Source organism: Cydia strobilella, chromosome Z (genome assembly GCF_947568885.1).
Source record: "Cydia strobilella chromosome Z, ilCydStro3.1, whole genome shotgun sequence".
Lineage (NCBI taxonomy): Eukaryota > Metazoa > Arthropoda > Insecta > Lepidoptera > Tortricidae > Cydia > Cydia strobilella.
The window spans coordinates 17,923,505-17,945,070 of NC_086068.1; the positions used below are offsets into that span (position 1 = coordinate 17,923,505).

A 21,566-nucleotide genomic window follows, 5' to 3' on the forward strand; every position below is an offset into this window, starting at 1 on the left:
TGCATTATTTTTTGCAGAATGTCATCGGTCTTTTTATCGCTAGCTGCCTGCGCATCGTGAGCGCCTATTATGGTATTTCCTTTTTAACTTCGAGAATATCAAAACTTTCCGGCACTTGAGCACTATTAAATGTTTAAGCCTCCAGGTGTTGTAATATTGGGAAACTAATTTCCCTATTCTCGTGTTTAATGCTTGCGTGGTCCATTTTACTCGGTTACACTTTAAAATTAATATTTAGAGAAAAAGTAAGCTTGTTTCTGTTTAAGACATTTATTTTTGTCTGACATGTTGCATGTAATCAACCGTTGCCAGGTAACAACATTATAAATAAAGAAAGGTCTTGACAAGATAGGTATAATTATGCAACCTTCTCAATGTTGTATTCATGCCTTAAAATTTAAAATTGTATCAATTTTATAGTGACATTTGGTGACGTAGTTTGCAAAATCGAAAGCATCGGAAGTGGACTTTACGCAAAAGTAGGTTGTCTGGGAGCAAGATATAGAAATCGCCTGCATCTTTACTGACGTTAACTACATTTCTAAGTTCCCCCCCTGGTTATCGTCCCATAGAAAATTTGAATTTCGCGCTTTTTTCTACTGAGTACTGACAAAAAAAGGCGCGAAATTAAAATTTTCTATGGGACGATATCCATTCGCGCATACTTGCCGCCTTTTTCTACTGACATGATTTGCTTGACCAACTATATACTATATATTTTATATACTATGTTTATGTGCGTACATAAAAATTACAGGTCTGAGGGCCTACCGCGAACCACGTTCGACGTGTTGCTTCTCTGTCGCACTTGTAAATTCGTACGTAAGTGTGACAGGAGGCAACACGTCGAACGTGGTTCGCGGTAGGCCGTCTGAACAAACCACATCGACACTATGCATCGACAACGACATGACGTCGACAGAGATGACAGTTGACATATTAATTGACATATTATTAATCTGTGATGTTACCTCACATGTTGTGTCTGTTGCGATGCTTATTTCACTTGCGTGTAACTTTTTAGCTTCTACTGTTTGCAGAATTTTTGAGCTAGAGGTAAAACGGTACAAAACGGATTTAAACACCAGCATAATACAATAAATAAGACGTTATAAGTCAATTTCCTAGTTAGGCATGTATATAAAATTGTATTTTAGTTGCACAATTTCGTTACCTGCTTAATTTTTATGTGATTTATATGCACATGATGTCTGGCCGATGAATTATTATCTAAATACGATATCAAACATATGTTGTGATGCAAATTTTGCAGTTTTATACTATATATAAATACTGTGAAGTCTGCAGGTTATTAATGCAAACGTTGTTTTATGAATTACAGAATACAAGCCACATACAAAGATGTCCAGTAGAAATGTACGTAAAGTATTTGGTGATAACCGTCTGCCAGAGCCCTGTGATGATTCTGATGATGATTATGAACCTCTATATGCAAAGAATACAGCTTCTAAGTTCACTTATGAAGGGGTGAGTACATAAACTAAAGTAGAATATTTATAAAATCATGTAATGATGTACACTGGTGGATTTATATGTATATTGTGTTGCTGTCTTCTGCGGGTGAAAAAAAAACTACCCATTTTATCAGTTTTAATGCAATCCTTTGTCTATTGTTAAGTAAAACTGCATGTGCTACTACCTGCATAAAAAATGGTTCGGTCACTTTAACCGGTTATTAATAATAAATAATAATATTAAATAAATAAACATTATAGGACATTCTTACACAGATCCCAAGTAACACAGGAAGCATTTTAACAGACGAATAGTAGGCTTTTATAGGACTTAAGGTACGCATAAACACTTATATAAGTTCACGGTTCACTTAAGGTGCCTGAAACTGTATACTGGATCGATAATGGCATTTTAAAATGCTACTTAGGCCATTAGTTTTAGTGCAGCAAACCACGATTTTGCTGTACAGCTTCTAGCTGTTTTTAGCGCCTTAGGTTCGACAATAACATTATAAAGCAGTAAAAAAATGCCAACAGCAGTATTATAGCATTAACGTTAATCCATATAGAGCTGGCATGTTTAATGATCACCTGAGTTCTATTTTACATCTAACAGCCATTTTAAAGCATTAACGTGAACCATAATAATGGTTTATTAATCAGCCAATATTGTTTGAAGCTGTTTTTAGTGCCTTAGGTTCTACAGCGACATTATACAGCAGTAAAAAAATGCCAACACAGTATTATAGCATTAGCGTTAATCCATACATATAGAGCTGGCATGTTTAACGATCACCTGAGTTCTAATTTACATCTAACAGCCATTTTAAATCATTAACGTGAACTACTTTATAGACAATGGCACTACAATGTTAAATAAAATAATAATAATAACCCCGCGGGGGCAGCTTGTGGCGAGCTGACGGTGAGTGGCGACGCCGCGGACCCCTATTCCAGAGGGCCCTGTCATCTGGCCCTTGCCTCTGTGCTTGCCTTGACTGGCCGGCCAGAGTGGAGTCGCAAGAGCGGGACCTATGCTCCAGGTTGGAAGTTTAAAATGTCATAACGCCGGCGGCCTGCTGAACGGATTACCGGGAACTCACCTCTCGACAACCTCAAAGCCGCTCTGAAGTGTTGCTCGATTGTCGCACTGTGCGTGCGGCCGTTGTAGGGCCCACTAAATGAGTTGGCGAGTCACAACCTGTCTTTCACAATTTTGAGACTGATTGTCACGGCAGGTGTCCGCTTGTCTCCTCCCATAGCCCATTATCCAGTCCATCCAATATTCAAATCTATAGCCTATGACCTTAGTTCCCATCGCAGCACAAAAGTGCTGCACTGCAATAGTCTTTGCACCTCGCGGGGACCATCTCCGGATGTATCACATTGTGCGTTCGGGGATGGTATCCGCCACGTGTATCCCTTGCTTTTAGATTAATATGTCTTAAAGGGCCTCTGCGCTGTTGGCTTCGGCCCCACGCACGCCTCTCAAAGGTCCGGGATCCCATGGTCCCGAGATATGGAAAGACAGACAAATAATAATAATAAGCCTGCAGGGCAGCTTGTGGCGAGCTGTTGGGGAGTGACGACCCCATGGACCCGAGTGCTCCGAGAGTCGGTCAGGGTCTCCGTCTCCGGCGTGTCTTCGTCGGTCGGAGTGGACTCCAAGGAGACCCGCAGGACTCTCAGCTCTGGCTTGCCTTCATTGGCCGTCCAGAGGGGAGTCGTAAAAGCTATATGCTCCAGGGGTGAAAGTGAAAGATGCATAAGACGCGAGTTGGCACAGTGGCTGTTAACATCAGTCACTGGGTAGAAAGCGGCGCACACCTCTTGACACCCCTGAGCCGCTCACACCGGTTTTGCTCCTGGTCGTCTTCACGACGGCAGTTTCAGGGGCCCATCTAGTCAGCGGCAAGTCACCACCTGCCTCGATAACGTGTGTTAGCATTGTTATGGCAGGTGTCCGGAATTCTTTTCAATAGCCCAGTCTCATTGTCCACCCAAGCTTCAATCCATAGACCGGTATACTGTTCACTTTTTCTACAATAGTCCCAATGCCTGCTGCAACCGGTTCATGGGTGTCTATTGTTGCACCTGTGAACGGGTACTAGCAGGCGTTCTACATGACATTAAAGCTCTCCAAGGGGCCTCTACGTGTTGGATCTATATCCCCACGCAAGCCTATCAAAAGACCGGGATTTATAGGCCCGTGAAATCCGAGGAGATACAAATAATAATAATAGAAATAAAAGACGTTTATTCAAGAAGTTGTAACATAGGTACATAATAACTTCCTTCAACAGTTTGAATGTGCTTATTGTATAATAATATTATTAGTTTACCTGTTTTTGTTTTTAATTTGTTTGTAGTTTTGCAGTGACTTTGTATATTTCATACTGTTATGCTGTACAACTATTTTTAAAATAAAAAATAAAATAAAATAAAAGTACACGATAATGCTTACAAACTAATTGAAAGGGAAGGTGGCTCAGCTGATGTCTGTGCCAAAAAGGCTTCGGGGCACAGCAGCCCTAAAGGTTTTCAGCAACGGACGCTGTTATTCTGCCACCGCCGTAATTGTATCTAGCTAAGGACAGTATGAACATTTACACTATTACATATAGGACATGATAGCAAAACCTAACAATGCGCAGTGGATAAAAAAAGTGCTAAATTTAAATATCTATTGAGCAGGTCACTCAAAAGTGTACGTTACTTCCTTTTGGAGGTCCAGTAAATAAGGCCCCAGTCCCTTACAACGTAGTTTGAAAACCGCCAGGGACTTTCAGTTAACTACTGGTGGCGGCAAATTGTTCAAATGTCTTCTCTCTGGCCTCCGGCTCGATAATAGGCTTTTTGACTAATTTTTGAAAATGGTTTTAATTGATTTTTTATGACGTAATAATTACACTACATTGATATTTCCGTGAAATTTCCTGTATTAAATATAAAAAAACAATGTTAAAGTTTAATTATTTTGAACGCCCCTTAAACGCTGTTTTTGCAAAGGGGCTAATCACGTGACACGTGTGACGTCACACGCGAGTAAACTCAGTCAATGACCTTAGTAAATCTTATGGTTTATGTGCATTGAATTGATTATTTCACTGTAAAATGGTATATAAATGGTGTATAGTGCCGGAATGTTCAAGTACGACTATAAAAAATCCAGATAAATTGTTTGTTTCCGTTCCAACGAATCCCAAAAAAAGAAAAACGTGGTTAAAACTAGCGCGAAGAGACCCAAAGAGCATTTTAGAGCATACAAATGTTTTTATGTGTGAAGACCACTTCGATGTAAGTAATATTTAACTGTAAATAAATAGGGTAGTTAAAGCAGCGGATTTTGTTGTATTTAACGAAACAAGATCTAGGTATTTAATGTATTACTACATAACCTCAAAACATAGCTCTTTCAGCATTAGTAGGTAGTTAGAAGCACACTTTCTTTCAAACTAAAGTGCAGTATGGAGATACTATTCTCGTCATCGTATTCTATATATATATCGTCGTCGTATTCGTATCATCGAAATCGAAATGTTCGTTAATAAACAATTTCTACGTATACTCACACAGTTGTTTTTACATTTCTAAGTTCCGCAGCATAGTAATCCGGATTATCTTTAAAGAAAAGTGCAACCATTAATGCGTCTATGTCTGGTAGGTTGCCGCTATCAGCTTTCACATATTTCGGCTCCATTTTGAGATTCTTATGAATATTGTGCTACTAGATATACGGATAAATCGGAATATATCAGAAAACTGTGGAACAATAACTAAAATTAACTAAATACAAATAAAACAGTTAAAACACTCAAGGCAATCAAGAATGTTTACCCGCGTGTGACGTCATCCGAGCGTTGACCAATCACAGAGCGTTCACGTCCCTGATGAAATTTCAAAAAATATTAAATTTTCTTTCGTTTATATTCCAAAAACTAAACAATTTACATTTAAATATAGTGAAATATACTTTATTAGTTTATTATCTTTCAGGATGACAGCAATTCGTTATATATTTTTAATGTTGTCAAATACCCTATTGTTCACGTGTAAGTAGTTTTACTGCCGGGGGCATTAATTAGCATAAAGGTTCACCCGGCTGCTATGGACCGACGCCATTGTGTACATATTTTTAGCCGACTTCAAGATTTCAAAGGAAGAGGTTCTCAATTCGGTTGTTTTTTTTTAAATGTTCGTTACTCTATAACTCCGTCATTTCTGGACCGATTTTGAAAATTCTTTTTTTGATTGTAAGTATATACATACAGATTGGTCCCGTTTTTGTCAAAAAACAGTTCTGATGATGGGATCCATGAGGAATCGAGGGAACTCCTCAAATGTTAAAGGCATACATTTAGTGATTTTAGTATTTTCATCAACAAATCAAGCACTTACATTTAAAAAAGTGACATTTGATGAAGTGGAACTGCTGATGATGATCAGAACGGAACTCTTCAATGACGCATAGTTCACGTTTGGCGATTTGTCCTCTTCGGTATGTTTGTTAAGCAAGTTAGGTTTTCAAGAAACATTTTTGTCAAGCTCGAGTTCTGATGATGGGATCCATGAGGAATCGAGGGAACTCCTCAAATGTGAAAGGCATACATATAGTGATTTTTGTATTTTTATAAACAAATCCAGCACTTCCATTCTAAAAAGTGACATTTGATGAAGTGGAACAGCTGATGATGATCAGAACGGAACTCTTTAATGACGCATAGTTCACGTTTGACGATTTGTCCTCTTCGTTATGTTTGTTAAGCAAGTTAGGTTTTCAAGAAACATTTTTGTCAAGCTCGAGTTCTGATGATGGGATCCATGAGGAATCGAGGGAACTCCTCAAATGTTAAAGGCATACATATAGTGATTTTAGTATTTTCATCAACAAATCAAGCACTTACATTTAAAAAAGTGACATTTGATGAAGTGGAACTGCTGATGATGATCAGAACGGAACTCTTCAATGACGCATAGTTCACGTTTGGCGATTTGTCCTCTTCGGTATGTTTGTTAAGCAAGTTAGGTTTTCAAGAAATATTTTTGTCAAGCTCGAGTTCTGATGATGGGATCCATGAGGAATCGAGGGAACTCCTCAAATGTGAAAGGCATACATATAGTGATTTTTGTATTTTTATAAACAAATCCAGCACTTCCATTCTAAAAAGTGACATTTGATGAAGTGGAACTGCTGATGATGATCAGAACGGAACTCTTCAATGGAGCATAGTTCACGTTTGGCGATTTGTCCTCTTCTTTATGTTTGTTAAGCAACTTAAGTTTTTAAGACATATTTTTGTCAAGCTCGAGTTCTGATGATGAGACCCACGAGGAACCGAGGGAACTCCTCAAATGTGAAAGGCATACATATAGTGATTTTTGTTTTTTTATCAACAAATCCAGCATTTACATTTTAAAAAGTGACATTTGATGAAATGGAAACTGCTGATAATGATCAGAATGGAACTCTTCAATGACACATAGTTCACGTTTGGCGATTTGTTCTCTTCCTTATGGACCCAGACCTAAACTTGGACCCGGACTCGGACCCGGACCCGTGTCTGAACATGGACCCCAACTCGGACCCGGACCCGCACCGAACTCTGACCCAAACTTGGACCCGGACAGCCGGACACGGACCCGGACTCTGATCCAGACCCGGAAATGCTACTAGAAAAGTGGGTTAGGTGGGTGGTTGAGTTTTGAACTGCGATTCTCACAGAACAGAACTGCTATCAGAAAAGTAGGTTAGGTTAGAGCTGTAACCCTTACAGAAACGAAATGCTATCAGAAAAGTAGGTCAGGTTAGGTTAGAACTGCGACCCTTACAGAAACGAAATGCTACTAGAAAAGTGGGTGGTTTTACCTCCTTTTCTACATTATTAGGCAAAAGATGCTGTCTTTTTCATTTCATTGTCTGGAATCTAAGAGTGCACCATCAACAATAAGTGAACTTACAGCGGTTTTGAAGTCGGTTTTTTTTTTCTTAAAAATTATATAACATAAAATCATGATTCTACGGGCCTATTTATAAAGTAATATATACGTATATAACCGTGATATCACTTAAGTTAATACCCCATATTTAAGCAGCATAAAATTCTAACTGCCTTGTATCTTCATATTGATGGCCTGCCAACACGTGAGGTCTAATCTTAAACAATACACAACGCGCGATCAGTGCCATATTAGAAATACCCGGGGTGCACACCTGCTACTTGTCCCGCACCGCAGACTCGCTAAAACTCGAAAGTCACTCGCTGTCCTAGGTGTCAAGATCTATAATACCCTACCTCTCTCTCTCCTCTCTCTCTCCTTAGCCTTTTTCTACCCTTTGGGTGTAGGCATCCTTCATTTTGCGCCATTCGTCGCGGTTCTGTGCGACTTGGAGCCACTGTTTCCCCGCAGTCTTCTTAATGTCGTCGTCCCAACGCATCTGGGGTCTACTATGAGGACGCTCTTCCCCCCATGGTCGCCACTCGAGTAGTCGTTTGCTCCACGAATCGGTCTTCCGTGCTATATGACCAGCCCATTCCCACTTCAAATTGGCTACGCGTTTTATAACATCATTGACTTTGCTCTGTTGTCTCAGCCATTCATTTGTTTTACGGTCTCTCAATGTGATCCCCGCCAATTGTCTCTCTAACGCCCGCTGGATATACCCTACCTAGCAGTGTTGGCCGTAATTGTTAATTTTAATTAACCATTGATCAATTTTATTAACCAGTAGTTCCGCCATTAACCAATTGCATTAAAGTTAATTCGGATTAAAGTTAATTCGGATTAAATTTTTGAGACGTTAATGGCCATTGAAGTTAATTCGGATTAACTTTAATTCGGATTAACTTCAATGGCCATTAAAGTTTCAAAAAATTAATTAGAATTACTCTCAATTGCATTAACGTCTAATAAAATTACATTCGTGATATTTTAAAATGAGAAAGCAAAATGACCCTGACTGAACCCTGGCAGTAGTAGCAGTACCTACCTACTACCTAGTAGAATTCTGGTTTGGTGCAACACAGACATACGCGGTTTTGGTCATTTAAATCGTCTTGATGAGCACTTCGGAGAGCCGTACCCATGATAGAGCTGATGCTGAACCCTGGCAGTACCTAATGGATCTAAGGTTTGGTGCAACATAGGCACACGCTGTTTTAGTCATCCGACTCGTCTTGATGAGCACTTCGGAGAGCCATACCCATGATAGAGCTGATGCTGAACCCTGGCAGTACCTAATGGATCTAAGGTTTGGTGCAACATAGGCACACGCTGTTTTAGTCATCCGACTCGTCTTGATGAGCACTTAGGAGAGCAGTACCCATAATGGAGCTGATGCTGAACCCTGGCAGTACCTAGCGGAACTAAGGTTTGGTGCAACATAGGCACACGCTGTTTTAGTCATCCGACTCGTCTTGATGAGCACTTAGGAGAGCAGTACCCATGATAGAGCTGATGCTGAACCCTGGCACTACCTAGTGGATCTAAGGTTTGGTGCAACATAGGCACACGCTGTTTTAGTCATCCGACTCGTCTTGATGAGCACTTAGGAGAGCAGTACCCATGATAGAGCTGATGCTGAACCCTGGCACTACCTAGTGGATCTAAGGTTTGGTGCAACATAGGCACACGCTGTTTTAGTCACCCGACTCGTCTTGATAAGCACTTAGGAGAGCAGTACCCATAATGGAGCTGATGCTGAACCCTGGCAGTACCTAGCGGAACTAAGGTTTGGTGCAACATAGGCACACGCTGTTTTAGTCATCCGACTCGTCTTGATGAGTACTTAGGAGAGCAGTACCCATGATAGAGCTGATGCTGAACCCTGGCACTACCTAGTGGACTAGTGGATCTAAGGTTTGGTGCGACATAGGCACACGCTGTTTTAGTCACCCGACTCGTCTTGATGAGCACTTAGGAGAGCAGTACCCATGATAGAGCTGATGCTGAACCCTGGCAGTACCTAGTTGATCTAAGGTTTGGTGTAACATAGGCACACGCTGTTTTAGTCACCCGACTCGTCTTGATGAGCACTTAGGAGAGCAGTACCCATAATGGAGCTGATGCTGAACCCTGGCAGTACCTAGCGGAACTAAGGATTGGTGCAACATAGGCACACGCTGTTTTAGTCATCCGACTCGTCTTGATGAGCACTTAGGAGAGCAGTACCCATGATAGAGCTGATGCTGAACCCTGGCACTACCTAGTGGATCTAAGGTTTGGTGCAACATAGGCACACGCTGTTTTAGTCACCCGACTCGTCTTGATGAGCACTTAGGAGAGCAGTACCCATAATGGAGCTGATGCTGAACCCTGGCAGTACCTAGCGGAACTATGGTTTGGTGCAACATAGGCACACGCTGTTTTAGTCATCCGACTCGTCTTGATGAGCACTTAGGAGAGCGGTACCCATGATAGAGCTGATGCTGAACCCTGGCAATACCCAGTGGATCTAAGGTTTGGTGCAATATAGGCACGCGCTGTTTTGGGCATCCGACTCGTCTTGATGAGCACTTAGGAGAGCAGTACCCATGGTAGAGCTGATGCTGAACCCTGGCAGTACCTAGTGGATCTAAGGTTTGGTGCAACATTGGCACGCACTGTTTAGGTCGTCCGACACGTCTTGATGAGCACTTAGGAGAGCAGTACCCATGATAGAGCTGATGCTGAACCCTGGCAGTACATAGTGGAACTAAGGTTTGGTACAACATAGGCACACGCTGTTATGGTCATCTCACTCGTTCTAATGAGCACTTGGGAGCGCAATATTTGAATATTATCTTGAGATACATAACTCATAAAATAGATAACATATACTTATGGCAGTAAGCAGTAGGTCTAGGTACTTACTAGGACTCAGGTATGGTCCAATCTATTCACGCGCTGTTTTGGTTCATCCTTTTTAATTAAGTTGATGGGAATAGTAACAAAAGTGCTGCCGAATCAATGTTTTGTAAATTTTTGTATTATTCAACACTTTCAGCGCCAAGCGCCCCATTTCAATAACAAAATGAACCCGACTATCGGGTTCTTGGCACTGAAAGTGTTAACTGATCATGATTACCAATGTCATGGTCATGCAATATTATGTAAGATATGAAAGAATATGTTTGTATTTATAAACTGAATCGGAATCCTTACAGGGATAAATTAAAATAACATATTTATTTATCATTATTTATTTATAAAAGAAAATATATTACAAATTATATACCACTAATTATTTTATCAATTATAAAAATTAAGTCTTATTTTATACATAATGATACAGATGTAGTGCATAATTATTTACCATCGTATTTTCGCGGAAACGCACGAACGTGTCTTGCTATTTCAGTCAGTCTCAGTACAAAAATACTGAAGTTGACAGAAGTAGCATGACAAATACGAACGTTTCCGTGAAAATACGACGACAAACACTTTAGTGGTATATAATTTGTAATATATTTTTTTAAATAAATAAATAAATAAATAAATAAATAATGATAAATAAATATGTTATTTTAATTTATCCCTGTAAGGATTCCGATTCAGTTCATAAATACAAACATATTCTTTCATATCTTACATAATATTGCATGACCATGACATTAGTAATCATGATCAGTTAACACTTTCAGTGCCAAGAACCCGATAGTCGGGTTCATTTTGTTATTGAAATGGGGCGCTTGGCGCTGAAAGTGTTGAATAATACAAAAATTTACAAAACATTGATTAGGCAGCACTTTTGTTACTATTCCCATCAACTTAATAAAAAAAGGTGAACCAAAACAGCGCGTGAATAGATTGGACCATACCTGAGTCCTAGTAAGTACCTCTAGGTACTTACTAGGACCTACTGCTTACTGCCATAAGTATATGTCATCTATCTTATGAGTATCTCAAGATAATATTCAAATATTGCGCTCCCAAGTGCTCATTAGAACGAGTGAGATGACCATAACAGCGTGTGCCTATGTTGTACCAAACCTTAGTTCCACTATGTACTGCCAGGGTTCAGCATCAGCTCTATCATGGGTACTGCTCTCCCAAGTGCTCATTAGAACGAGTGAGATGACCATAACAGCGTGTGCCTATGTTGTACCAAACCTTAGTTCCACTATGTACTGCCAGGGTTCAGCATCAGCTCTATCATGGGTACTGCTCTCCTAAGTGCTCATCTAGACGAGTCGGGTGACTAAAACAGCGGGTGCCTATGTTGCACCAAACCTTAGATCCACTAGGTACTGCCAGGGTTCAGCATCAGCTCTATCATGGGTACTGCTCTCCTAAGTGCTCATCAAGACGAGTCGGACGACCTAAACAGCGCGTGCCTATGTTGCACCAAACCTTAGATCCACTAGGTACTGCCAGGGTTCAGCATCAGCTCTATCATGGGTACTGCTCTCCTAAGTGCTCATCAAGACGAGTCGGACGACCTAAACAGCGCGTGCCTATGTTGCACCAAACCTTAGATCCACTAGGTACTGCCAGGGTTCAGCATCAGCTCTATCATGGGTACCGCTCTCCTAAGTGCTCATCAAGACGAGTCGGGTGACTAAAACAGCGTGTGCCTATGTTGCACTAAACCTTAGATCCACTAGGTACTGCCAGGGTTCAGCATCAGCTCTATCATGGGTACTGCTCTCCTAAGTGCTCATCAAGACGAGTCGGGTGACTAAAACAGCGTGTGCCTATGTTGCACCAAACCTTAGATCCACTAGGTACTGCCAGGGTTCAGCATCAGCTCTATCATGGGTACTGCTCTCCTAAGTGCTCATCAAGACGAGTCGGGTGACTAAAACTGCGTGTGCCTATGTTGCACCAAACCTTAGATCCACTAGGTACTGCCAGGGTTCAGCATCAGCTCTATCATGGGTTCCGCTCTCCTAAGTGCTCATCAAGACGAGTCGGGTGACTAAAACAGCGTGTGCCTATGTTGCACCAAACCTTAGATCCACTAGGTACTGCCAGGGTTCAGCATCAGCTCTATCATGGGGACTGCTCTCCTAAGTGCTCATCAAGACGAGTCGGATGACTAAAACAGCGTGTGCCTATGTTGCACCAAACCTTAGATCCACTAGGTACTGCCAGGGTTCAGCATCAGCTCTATCATGGGTACTGCTCTCCTAAGTGCTCATCAAGACGAGTCGGGTGACTAAAACAGCGTGTGCCTATGTTGCACCAAACCTTAGATCCACTAGGTACTGCCAGGGTTCAGCATCAGCTCTATCATGGGTACCGCTCTCCTAAGTGCTCATCAAGACGAGTCGGGTGACTAAAACAGCGTGTGCCTATGTTGCACCAAACCTTAGATCCACTAGGTACTGCCAGGGTTCAGCATCAGCTCTATCATGGGTACTGCTCTCCTAAGTGCTCATCAAGACGAGTCGGGTGACTAAAACAGCGTGTGCCTATGTTGCACCAAACCTTAGATCCACTAGGTAGTGCCAGGGTTCAGCATCAGCTCTATCATGGGTACTGCTCTCCTAAGTGCTCATCAAGACGAGTCGGATGACTAAAACAGCGTGTGCCTATGTTGCACCAAACCTTAGATCCATTAGGTACTGCCAGGGTTCAGCATCAGCTCTATCATGGGTATGGCTCTCCGAAGTGCTCATCAAGACGAGTCGGATGACTAAAACAGCGTGTGCCTATGTTGCACCAAACCTTAGATCCATTAGGTACTGCCAGGGTTCAGCATCAGCTCTATCATGGGTACGGCTCTCCGAAGTGCTCATCAAGACGATTTAAATGACCAAAACCGCGTATGTCTGTGTTGCACCAAACCAGAATTCTACTAGGTAGTAGGTAGGTACTGCTACTACTGCCAGGGTTCAGTCAGGGTCATTTTGCTGTCTCATTTTAAAATATCACGAATGTAATTTTATTAGACGTTAATGCAATTGAGAGTAATTCTAATTAATTTTTTGAAACTTTAATGGCCATTGAAGTTAATCCGAATTAAAGTTAATCCGAATTAACTTCAATGGCCATTAACGTCTCAAAAATTTAATCCGAATTAACTTTAATCCGAATTAAATGGCTAATGGTTAATGGCCATTAACCTTTTTAATTGTTAATTTTTAATGGTTAATGGCATTAGCGTTCGGCCAACACTGCTACCTAGTGACATAATTACCTCGGCGAGCGATAAAATATTTACAATAAGATTAAAAAAATGTTGCTTGACCTGTGTTGCTACAGTGTGAATGAATTTATTTTAAGGAAGTGTAATAAGCCCTGACATTAGATAAAAAACTGAGATATATATATAATAATTATAATAATAAATAGAAAATAAATATAATAATTGTAATAATGAACTTTATCAATAGAACTACGAACACAAATTGTATATTGTAATGTAGTATAAATTTATTATAATTATATGGTTGACATTGTATATTATAGTATGGCTGAATTGACGTGTAAAATTTGTACAATTTTATCAATAAATGTATCTTATCTTATCTTATCATACCAATGCTTAATAGGTTAGTTATGTGAGATTCGCCCTCTTGTAGGAATTTACAATTGTTTCGGATATTCCACACATATCTTTATCTTACACTTTTTATTAAATCCTCAACGTATCGAGAGCGCGTAAAAAATTTCAATTAAACATATATAGACATTTACAGTAAACTTTATTGCGCACTAATATTTGATGCATAACATAAATTACACGAGTCAGTAACTTACCTTGTTTTTATAAATGTTCCTTGCTGTTGACAAAAATATGGCGTCACTCACTTAGTTTCTTTTCTTATAATTTCGTCCATCCATTAGTAAGATAGAGTATGGAAATTACAAATATACCTTTTTGTACTGGTATTAAAGATGTTTTTGCAATGATGTAGGGTTTATTTAAGATCTGTTTGCTGACATTTAAGTAGCTTTAATAGTGCTTTTACTACATTCTAATGCTTATTTAATGCCTTTGTAATTCCATTAACATTTACATTATCAACAAAACGGCTAGTCTCGTATAATGCTTCTGTAATGGAATTGGTAACTTCCTTAACCATAATAATTCAACTCAATTATTAATTTTCAAGATAACATGATCCCATTGTGTTAGTATTACATATTATAAGGCTTAAAAACTATGTTAATACTTAAAAGTTATATTAGATTTAATTAATTTAATTAAGGTTTTCATTATTGGACAACAAACTTGATCAGCAATCATCCTTAGAATGCTGTTTGTGCTATCCCTGGTTCTGTGCAGTAATGAGGCCGCTTTCTTGCGTATAATTGCTACAAAGCCATTCTGCCATAAGATGTCGTAGGAGACGAGATCGAAAGCTTTGGACAGGTCCAAAAAACAGGCGTATATCGGCGTCTTTCTATCTGTGTAGTATTTGACAGTGTGCTTTAAGCCAAGGATTGCTGTTTCTGTTGACAGCCCAGGTCGAAATCCGAACTGATTGTCATGCAGTTTGACATAGGTTCTCAAATATGAATTAAGCACACTGTCAAACACCTTTGCCACAATTGTAGCCAGGGAGATAGGCCTGTAATTTGACCCATCCGCAGCATCACTTGTCCGGTTCTTAATAACGGGCACCACGGGCAGAACGAGTCTCCAACAAATCAGGCGGCAGATAAGAGTGGCTAAGGCACAGGTTGAACAGCAGAGACAGCACACGCGGTAGATGAGGGCCCGCGTGCCTCAGGTGTTCGATGCTTAAACCGTCGTGTCCAGGTGACTTACCTTTTGTCATGTTTTTAATCGCTTTAGAAATATCTTTAGCATAGATAAAAACAGACAACTCACCTTTCTGCGACTCAGCATCGAAAGCCCTACACGCAGGACCCAAGGGAGAAGTAAGTGTAAAATTGCGCTTGAACAAGTCTGCTATTTCCCTGGGATTAGAAATACCATCAACACTCACAGGTACGCCGCCCCTAGGGTTTAGTTTGTTCGTAGCTTTCCAGAAGCTCGCAAAGTCACCGCTAGAATGATGCGACGTCAATCGGTCAATTTTGATTTGGCCCTGGTGTTTCTGACACCACTGTAGTCTTCCTTTAAAAACTTTACGAGCCTCTATCATTTCGGAGTAAACCGAGCATGTGTGAGGTTTTCCGTGCCACTCCCAATTTGCAAATTTAAGCTTCGCGTACCTGTGAGCCTCGCTCACGTGCTTGTTCCAGCCAGCCAACCGGCGCCTCCCCACACTCTTGCTAGCTATGTGCGTCACTGCGGCAGCATGACATAGGATCCCGATTGTCTCCTTATAAAGTTTGTCAATTAAATGCCTATGGGACATATTGCCACAGTAACTCCCACAGCAAACTTGACACTCGACTGGAAAATCGATCTGTTTAAGCTTAGAAGTACATATTTTAAGATAGTCGCTTATTTGGTAATCGTTTCTCTCACTCCATTTTATTTTATTTAGCTCCAAATTATTAACAGTTATTTTCGTAGTTATTAAATCCCGGTTACACTTAACTATGAGCGGAAAATGGTCAGACCAGAGGACATCATACTTAACATGGACATCAGTGACACACGGTAATGCGGCTTTCGTAACAATACAATGATCAAGCCATCGCCTGCAGCCGTGCGCCTCGCTCACAAAAGTAAATGCTCCCGAGGACTTCAATATGTCTAAGTCGGCACATACCCAGTCCTGCTCCACGGCAAAGTTTACGAGCTCATTGTGAAACCGCTCTCCAGGGTGTGCATTGAAGTCTCCGAGAATAAATACCGATTCTGCGTCACTATCGTCTATAATAGCACTAATAGAACTCAAACAGTCACTAAATTCTATCATATTTTCTAACTTATCAGTAGGCATATAAACACTAATAACTAGAATAGGCCTATCATTGGTCGTAGCACGTATTGCAGAAATTCTGGGACTAGCACACGGTATCACAGACACGCATTGGAATACAGACTTCCGCCATAGCAGCGCCACTCCTCCGTGAGGCCTCCCTCGCAGTATTCCGGCGGCCGCGTCGACGGCGGACGTCCAGGTGCTGCCGAAGTCGTCGTGCACAGTCGTCAGGAACCCTAGATCCGATTCTAGCAACCAAGTCTGAAGCGCAATGATATCCCCAAACTTGCATAGTTGTCTAACCCCATCTATAGATCTCTTAACGTTCTTACAATTATAGGAGATTAATGTTGTATTAAGCATATTTTAATTATGTATTTAATTTGCTATCTTCATTTACTTTTCTGTATGGCATGAATCGTCGGCAATAATGCTTTTTAAGTGCGGCTGGCAATTTCATTAACCATAATAATGCTTCTTTAATGTGACTGGCAATTTCCTTGACCATAGTAATGCTTCTTTATTGCGACTGGCAATTTCCTTGACCATAGTAATGCTAATAAATTGTGCCTGTAATGCTAATTGGCAACTGTGTGAACCTTTTTAGGATTTATAGCCGTAAAGCTTGTGCCCAAACAAGAGTTATATCGGCCCTATGGACGTCCATAGGGCTGATATAGGGCTAGCCTTATAATGCAAAAAGCATTCAGAAATGCTGTAAGACGGTCGTTATAATGCTTTGCTGTGTTACTTGGGATTGACTAAGTCCCACGGTATGCCCAAGGAGGCGTGTGTTATGGGACAATGATATATATATTATATAAATACTTAAATACATAGAAAACACCCATGAATCAGGAACAAATATCTGTGCTCATCACACAAATAAATGCCCTTACTGGGATTCGAACCCAGGACTATCGGCTTCACAGGCAGGGTTACTACCGACTAGGCCAGGCCGGTTATTGAATTACAACTCCTATGGAAATTGCAATAAGATTCAAAATGAACAAATGAAAAAATAATTTGCGATTTCTTGTGTGGTCCCTCTATGGTTACTGAGTGCCAGCGAGTCGAACCCTACAGAATCAGTCTAAAATGTGTCATCGAGATGCGTAACAGAGGCGTGTTTTTGTGAGTTCCCTATATTTCAGTGCTGTTGCAACTTTGCAAGTGCCATTGCCTCCAGTGTTACTGAAAAACTAGGGTCATCAAATGGCGGACCGCAGACCTCCTACTCCAACAGTAAGCTCAATAAGGCTTGTGTTGTGGGTATTAGACTGTAAAATTGTCCTGTAATATTTTATATATTTGTCCTATAACATGTAAAGCGTATGATTGTCACTCTTCTAATCCATGTAAGCAATGTGAACTGCAAAGCGAAATTTACTATTCTCGCTGTACGAGCTGCAAAAGTGCATACCCACTTTATTAATGAATTCCAATCAAAGTGGTTATGCACTTTTGGAGCTGTGTGTACCTTCAACAACCTAAACTTACATATATAAACACAAATTTCTCCAACATGTCAAGTAGTTTTTGTAATGTATAAGAAATGTATGGGTAAATCAATTATTTCTTGTTATTCGGCCCCATCAGCCAGGCGACAATAATGATACAGTTTGTTAGAAGAACTGGAAAAATACATGTTTGGTTAATTCAAATGTCATAAAATCAGGATTGACATGACAAGATAAAGTTGATTCACCCATTAATATGTTATACATTTAATTATGGACTGGTTTTTTTTCAAGGTTTTACTGTTGTTTATATGACCTAAATGGCATTCGTTTTACATAACTAATTCAACCCTATCAGTTATAATTGAATGCAAAGCGAAAATCACCATTACACAATGTTAACCCATATATAGCCCTTGCCCGCGTAGACTAAAATAAATGTAAAGCTGTATTTTGTTGTAACTAAGCCAAGCCAAATGATTAGGTTTGAGCACGGAAGAAAGAATAAGCGCGCCTGAGCGTGGATTAGTATGGAAACCTATGTCGCCAACTCGCCAACACGTACTACTAAAAACACAACGCTATCTAAACTATCTAAAGGGATGATTGGCCATATTTTCTTATTTCGAAAGAGATTATGAGGCGCGAAGAATTTAAATTTCGCACCTTTTCCTACTGACAAGATTTGCTTGACCAACTATAGTAGAAATTAAATAAAATGGAACTAACAAAATTCCATGCTAAATTGTTGCAATGTTACGTTAAAAATGTGACTGATACGTAGGAAGTGGCGCCGTCAGTAGTTTTCCATTTCTTGTCGGACTATACGAGTATATTCAACCAATGTAGCATATAAATATGTTTAGATGCATTTCTTTGTTCCTTAGTTTTGTTCTATCTTGTATGGTACTTAAGATTGTTCTCCTCTTTTTTAAGCTTTTTATGTCAAACTTTATGTCCCCTCTGCTTTTGACAGCTTGAGTTGAGCTCTCACTCTGAAAAAGAGCAGGAGCCCTCAGAATCGGAATCAGTTGAAGAGGTTGTAATCCAACCAGAAACGAGCAAGAAAAATAAACGAAAAAAGAAAAAGCAAAAGAAAGCTAAAGACGCAGTTAAAGATGAAGATGGAGAGGTCAGTATTTTATTATATTATAAAAAATCAAGATTGCAAATATGTTCAACATTAATTTGGTTAGTCAAAAAACATGGTACGAGTAGCATTTCTAAGATAATCCCATATATGTAATGTATATGGAATATGTATTTTCTCAAACATACTCCAAAATGTATGCGTTAATATCACGAAATGAAGACATGAAGTTGCTCATTTATGGCTCCTTACATTACTCCTTGACCTAGGCCAAGAATAGCGGAAGCCGCTCGACCCCAATTTCAAAGGAATACCGCAAATCGATGTACAGGTTAGCCGTTTGGCACACGCATACTAGAGGTCAAAACAAATTTTTTGACCCGCAGTTCCTAAAAAAATTTCGCTGGGGGGGGGGTGGTAAAACTTTTTTTGTATGGAAAAAAAAACCCAAACCTATCGAGTGTGGTATCATACGAAAGGGCTTTTTGAGGCGATTGTAAAAAAATATCACATCATTACATTTCGGGCATTTTTTTAAAATTAAAACATAAAGAATTTTCGAAACATACCAAGTTTGGGCTCCTCCAGACACGATATGGCTGATTTTTTTTTGTACAATATACCACAAATGATACGTGATATCCTCATGTCTAACCCCAAGAAAGCAATTTTGAAAATAATATCATTAACAATTTTATTTTTATTTTTCAATTTTACAAAGTGACACAGTTCTACTTCAATACCTATTTCACGAGACTTATGGAACTATACTGCAGATACGGTACATATTAATCATAAAATGATACGTAATATCCATATATCCAACGGGAAATACCTCTTTAACCCTTTAACTGCGCCTTTTCATCAGTTGGTATAATTTGTTTAGTTATTGACACAAAATATCAAGGTTGTATCCTCCAGCTACGATATACCTTACTGATTTTTTTTGTACAATATACCACAAATGATACGTAATATCTTGATATCGAACCCCAAGAAAGCAATTTTGAAAATAATATCATTGAAAAATTAAAAAAAAATTGTTAATGATATTATTTTCAAAATTGCTTTCTTGGGGTTTACAAAGTGACACAGTTCTACTTCAATACCTATTTCACGAGACTTATGGAACTATACTGCAGATACGGTACATATTAATCATAAATTGATACGTAATATCCATATATCCAACGGGAAATACCTCTTTAACCCTTTAACTGCGCCTTTTCATCAGTTGGTATAATATCAAGGTTGTATCCTCCAGCTACGATATACCTTACTGATTTTTTTTGTACAATATACCACTTTGTTAGTTTTTTTTTATATTTTATTTTATATGTATATAATTTTTCAATATTACAAAGTGTGTCACCCCCTCCAGCGATTTTTTTAGGAACTGTGGGTCAAAAATTTTGTTTTGACCTCTAGTATGTGTGTGCCAAACGGCTAACCTGTACATCGATTTGCGGTATTTTTATACTAGCGGAAGCCGCTCGACCCCAATTTCAAAGGAATACCGCAAATCGTACATTGATTTGCGGTATTCCTTCGTATCTGAAGGATACAATCTTGATATTTTGTGTCAAAAACAAAACAAACTAAATCAACCGATGAAAGGCGCAGTATTTCAGAGGTATTTCCCGTTCGATATATGGATATTACGTATCATTTTATGATTAATATGTACCGTATCTGCAGTATAGTTCCATAAATCTCGTGAAATAGGTATTGAAGTAGAACTGTCACTTTGTACAATAAAATAAAAAATTTTTTTTAATGATTTTATTTTTCAAATTTCTTTCTTGGAGTTAGACATGAGGATATCACGTATCATTTGTGGTATATTGTACAAAAAAAATCAGCCATATCGTGTCTGAAAGAGCCCAAACTTGGTATGTTTCGAAAATTCTATTTGTTTTAATTTAAAAAAAATGCCCGAAATGTAATGATGTGATATATTTTTAGAATCGCCTCAAAAAGCCCTTTCGTATGATACCACATACCATAGGTTTTGAAAAAAAAAATTTTTTTTTCCATACAAAAAAATAATGTTTTACCACTCCCCCCCGCAGCGAACTTTTTTAGGAACTGCGGGTCAAAAATTTTGTTTTGGCCTCTAGTATGTGTGTGCCAAACGGCTAACCTGTACATCGATTTGCGGTATTTTTATACGAACGGGTTATACTATACGAACGGGTTAGACTATACGAACGGGTTAGACTAGAAGTAATGTAGGGAGTTAGTATGAAACGTACATTATTGTCCGCTGCTCTTACTTTTTAAATTTGCTCACTAAGATTAGACCGACAAAGGAAATATTACATACAGCCAACGACCACTCTCTGTAAGCATACTTGCGACATTAAAAAAAAATACAAAATCTATGGTACTATATTTATAAGCAGTTTAACATGGTAAAAAAAAATCCCAAAAAAAAACCAAAAAAATATTTATGGGGCTGTATCTCCTAAACCATGCGTCGTAGCGCGAAAATAAGAAAGTTTTCGTTCCCCTCTAGCTGACCCTTGATTTATATTTGAAAAACAAAACCAAAAAAAAAAAAAACTTTATTTGGCTGTATCTCCTAAACCATGCGTCGTAGCGCAAAAATAATAAAATTTTCGTTCCCCTTTAAGGAACCGCAAAATAATACACAATAAACACAATAAAAATAAAAAAAGAAAAAAAAGTTAAAAAAAATCTTTATTCTTTATCAATGTACTATTACTGTGTATTATAAATGCCAACAATTGAATGTGGTAAGGAAGTT

The 21,566-nt window shown here is 39.3% G+C and overlaps 2 protein-coding genes across 2 annotated transcripts in view; one reads left to right on the forward strand and one right to left on the reverse strand.

Moving 5' to 3' along the window:
- Positions 1-1,312: 1,312 nt before the first annotated feature.
- LOC134755134 (uncharacterized) overlaps positions 1,313-21,566 on the forward strand; it is a 95,535-nt gene continuing 75,281 nt past the window's right edge. The window contains exons 1-2 of the mRNA XM_063691612.1: positions 1,313-1,488; positions 18,683-18,838. Coding sequence (XP_063547682.1) covers positions 1,363-1,488; positions 18,683-18,838 — 282 coding nt within the window. The 5' untranslated portion in view covers positions 1,313-1,362. The remainder of the gene's footprint in view (positions 1,489-18,682; positions 18,839-21,566) is intronic.
- On the reverse strand, positions 14,999-16,625 carry LOC134754293 (uncharacterized). The gene has a single exon (XM_063690524.1). It carries the CDS (start codon positions 16,607-16,609, stop codon positions 15,014-15,016), a length of 1,596 nt encoding a protein of 531 aa, XP_063546594.1. The 5' UTR covers positions 16,610-16,625; the 3' UTR covers positions 14,999-15,013.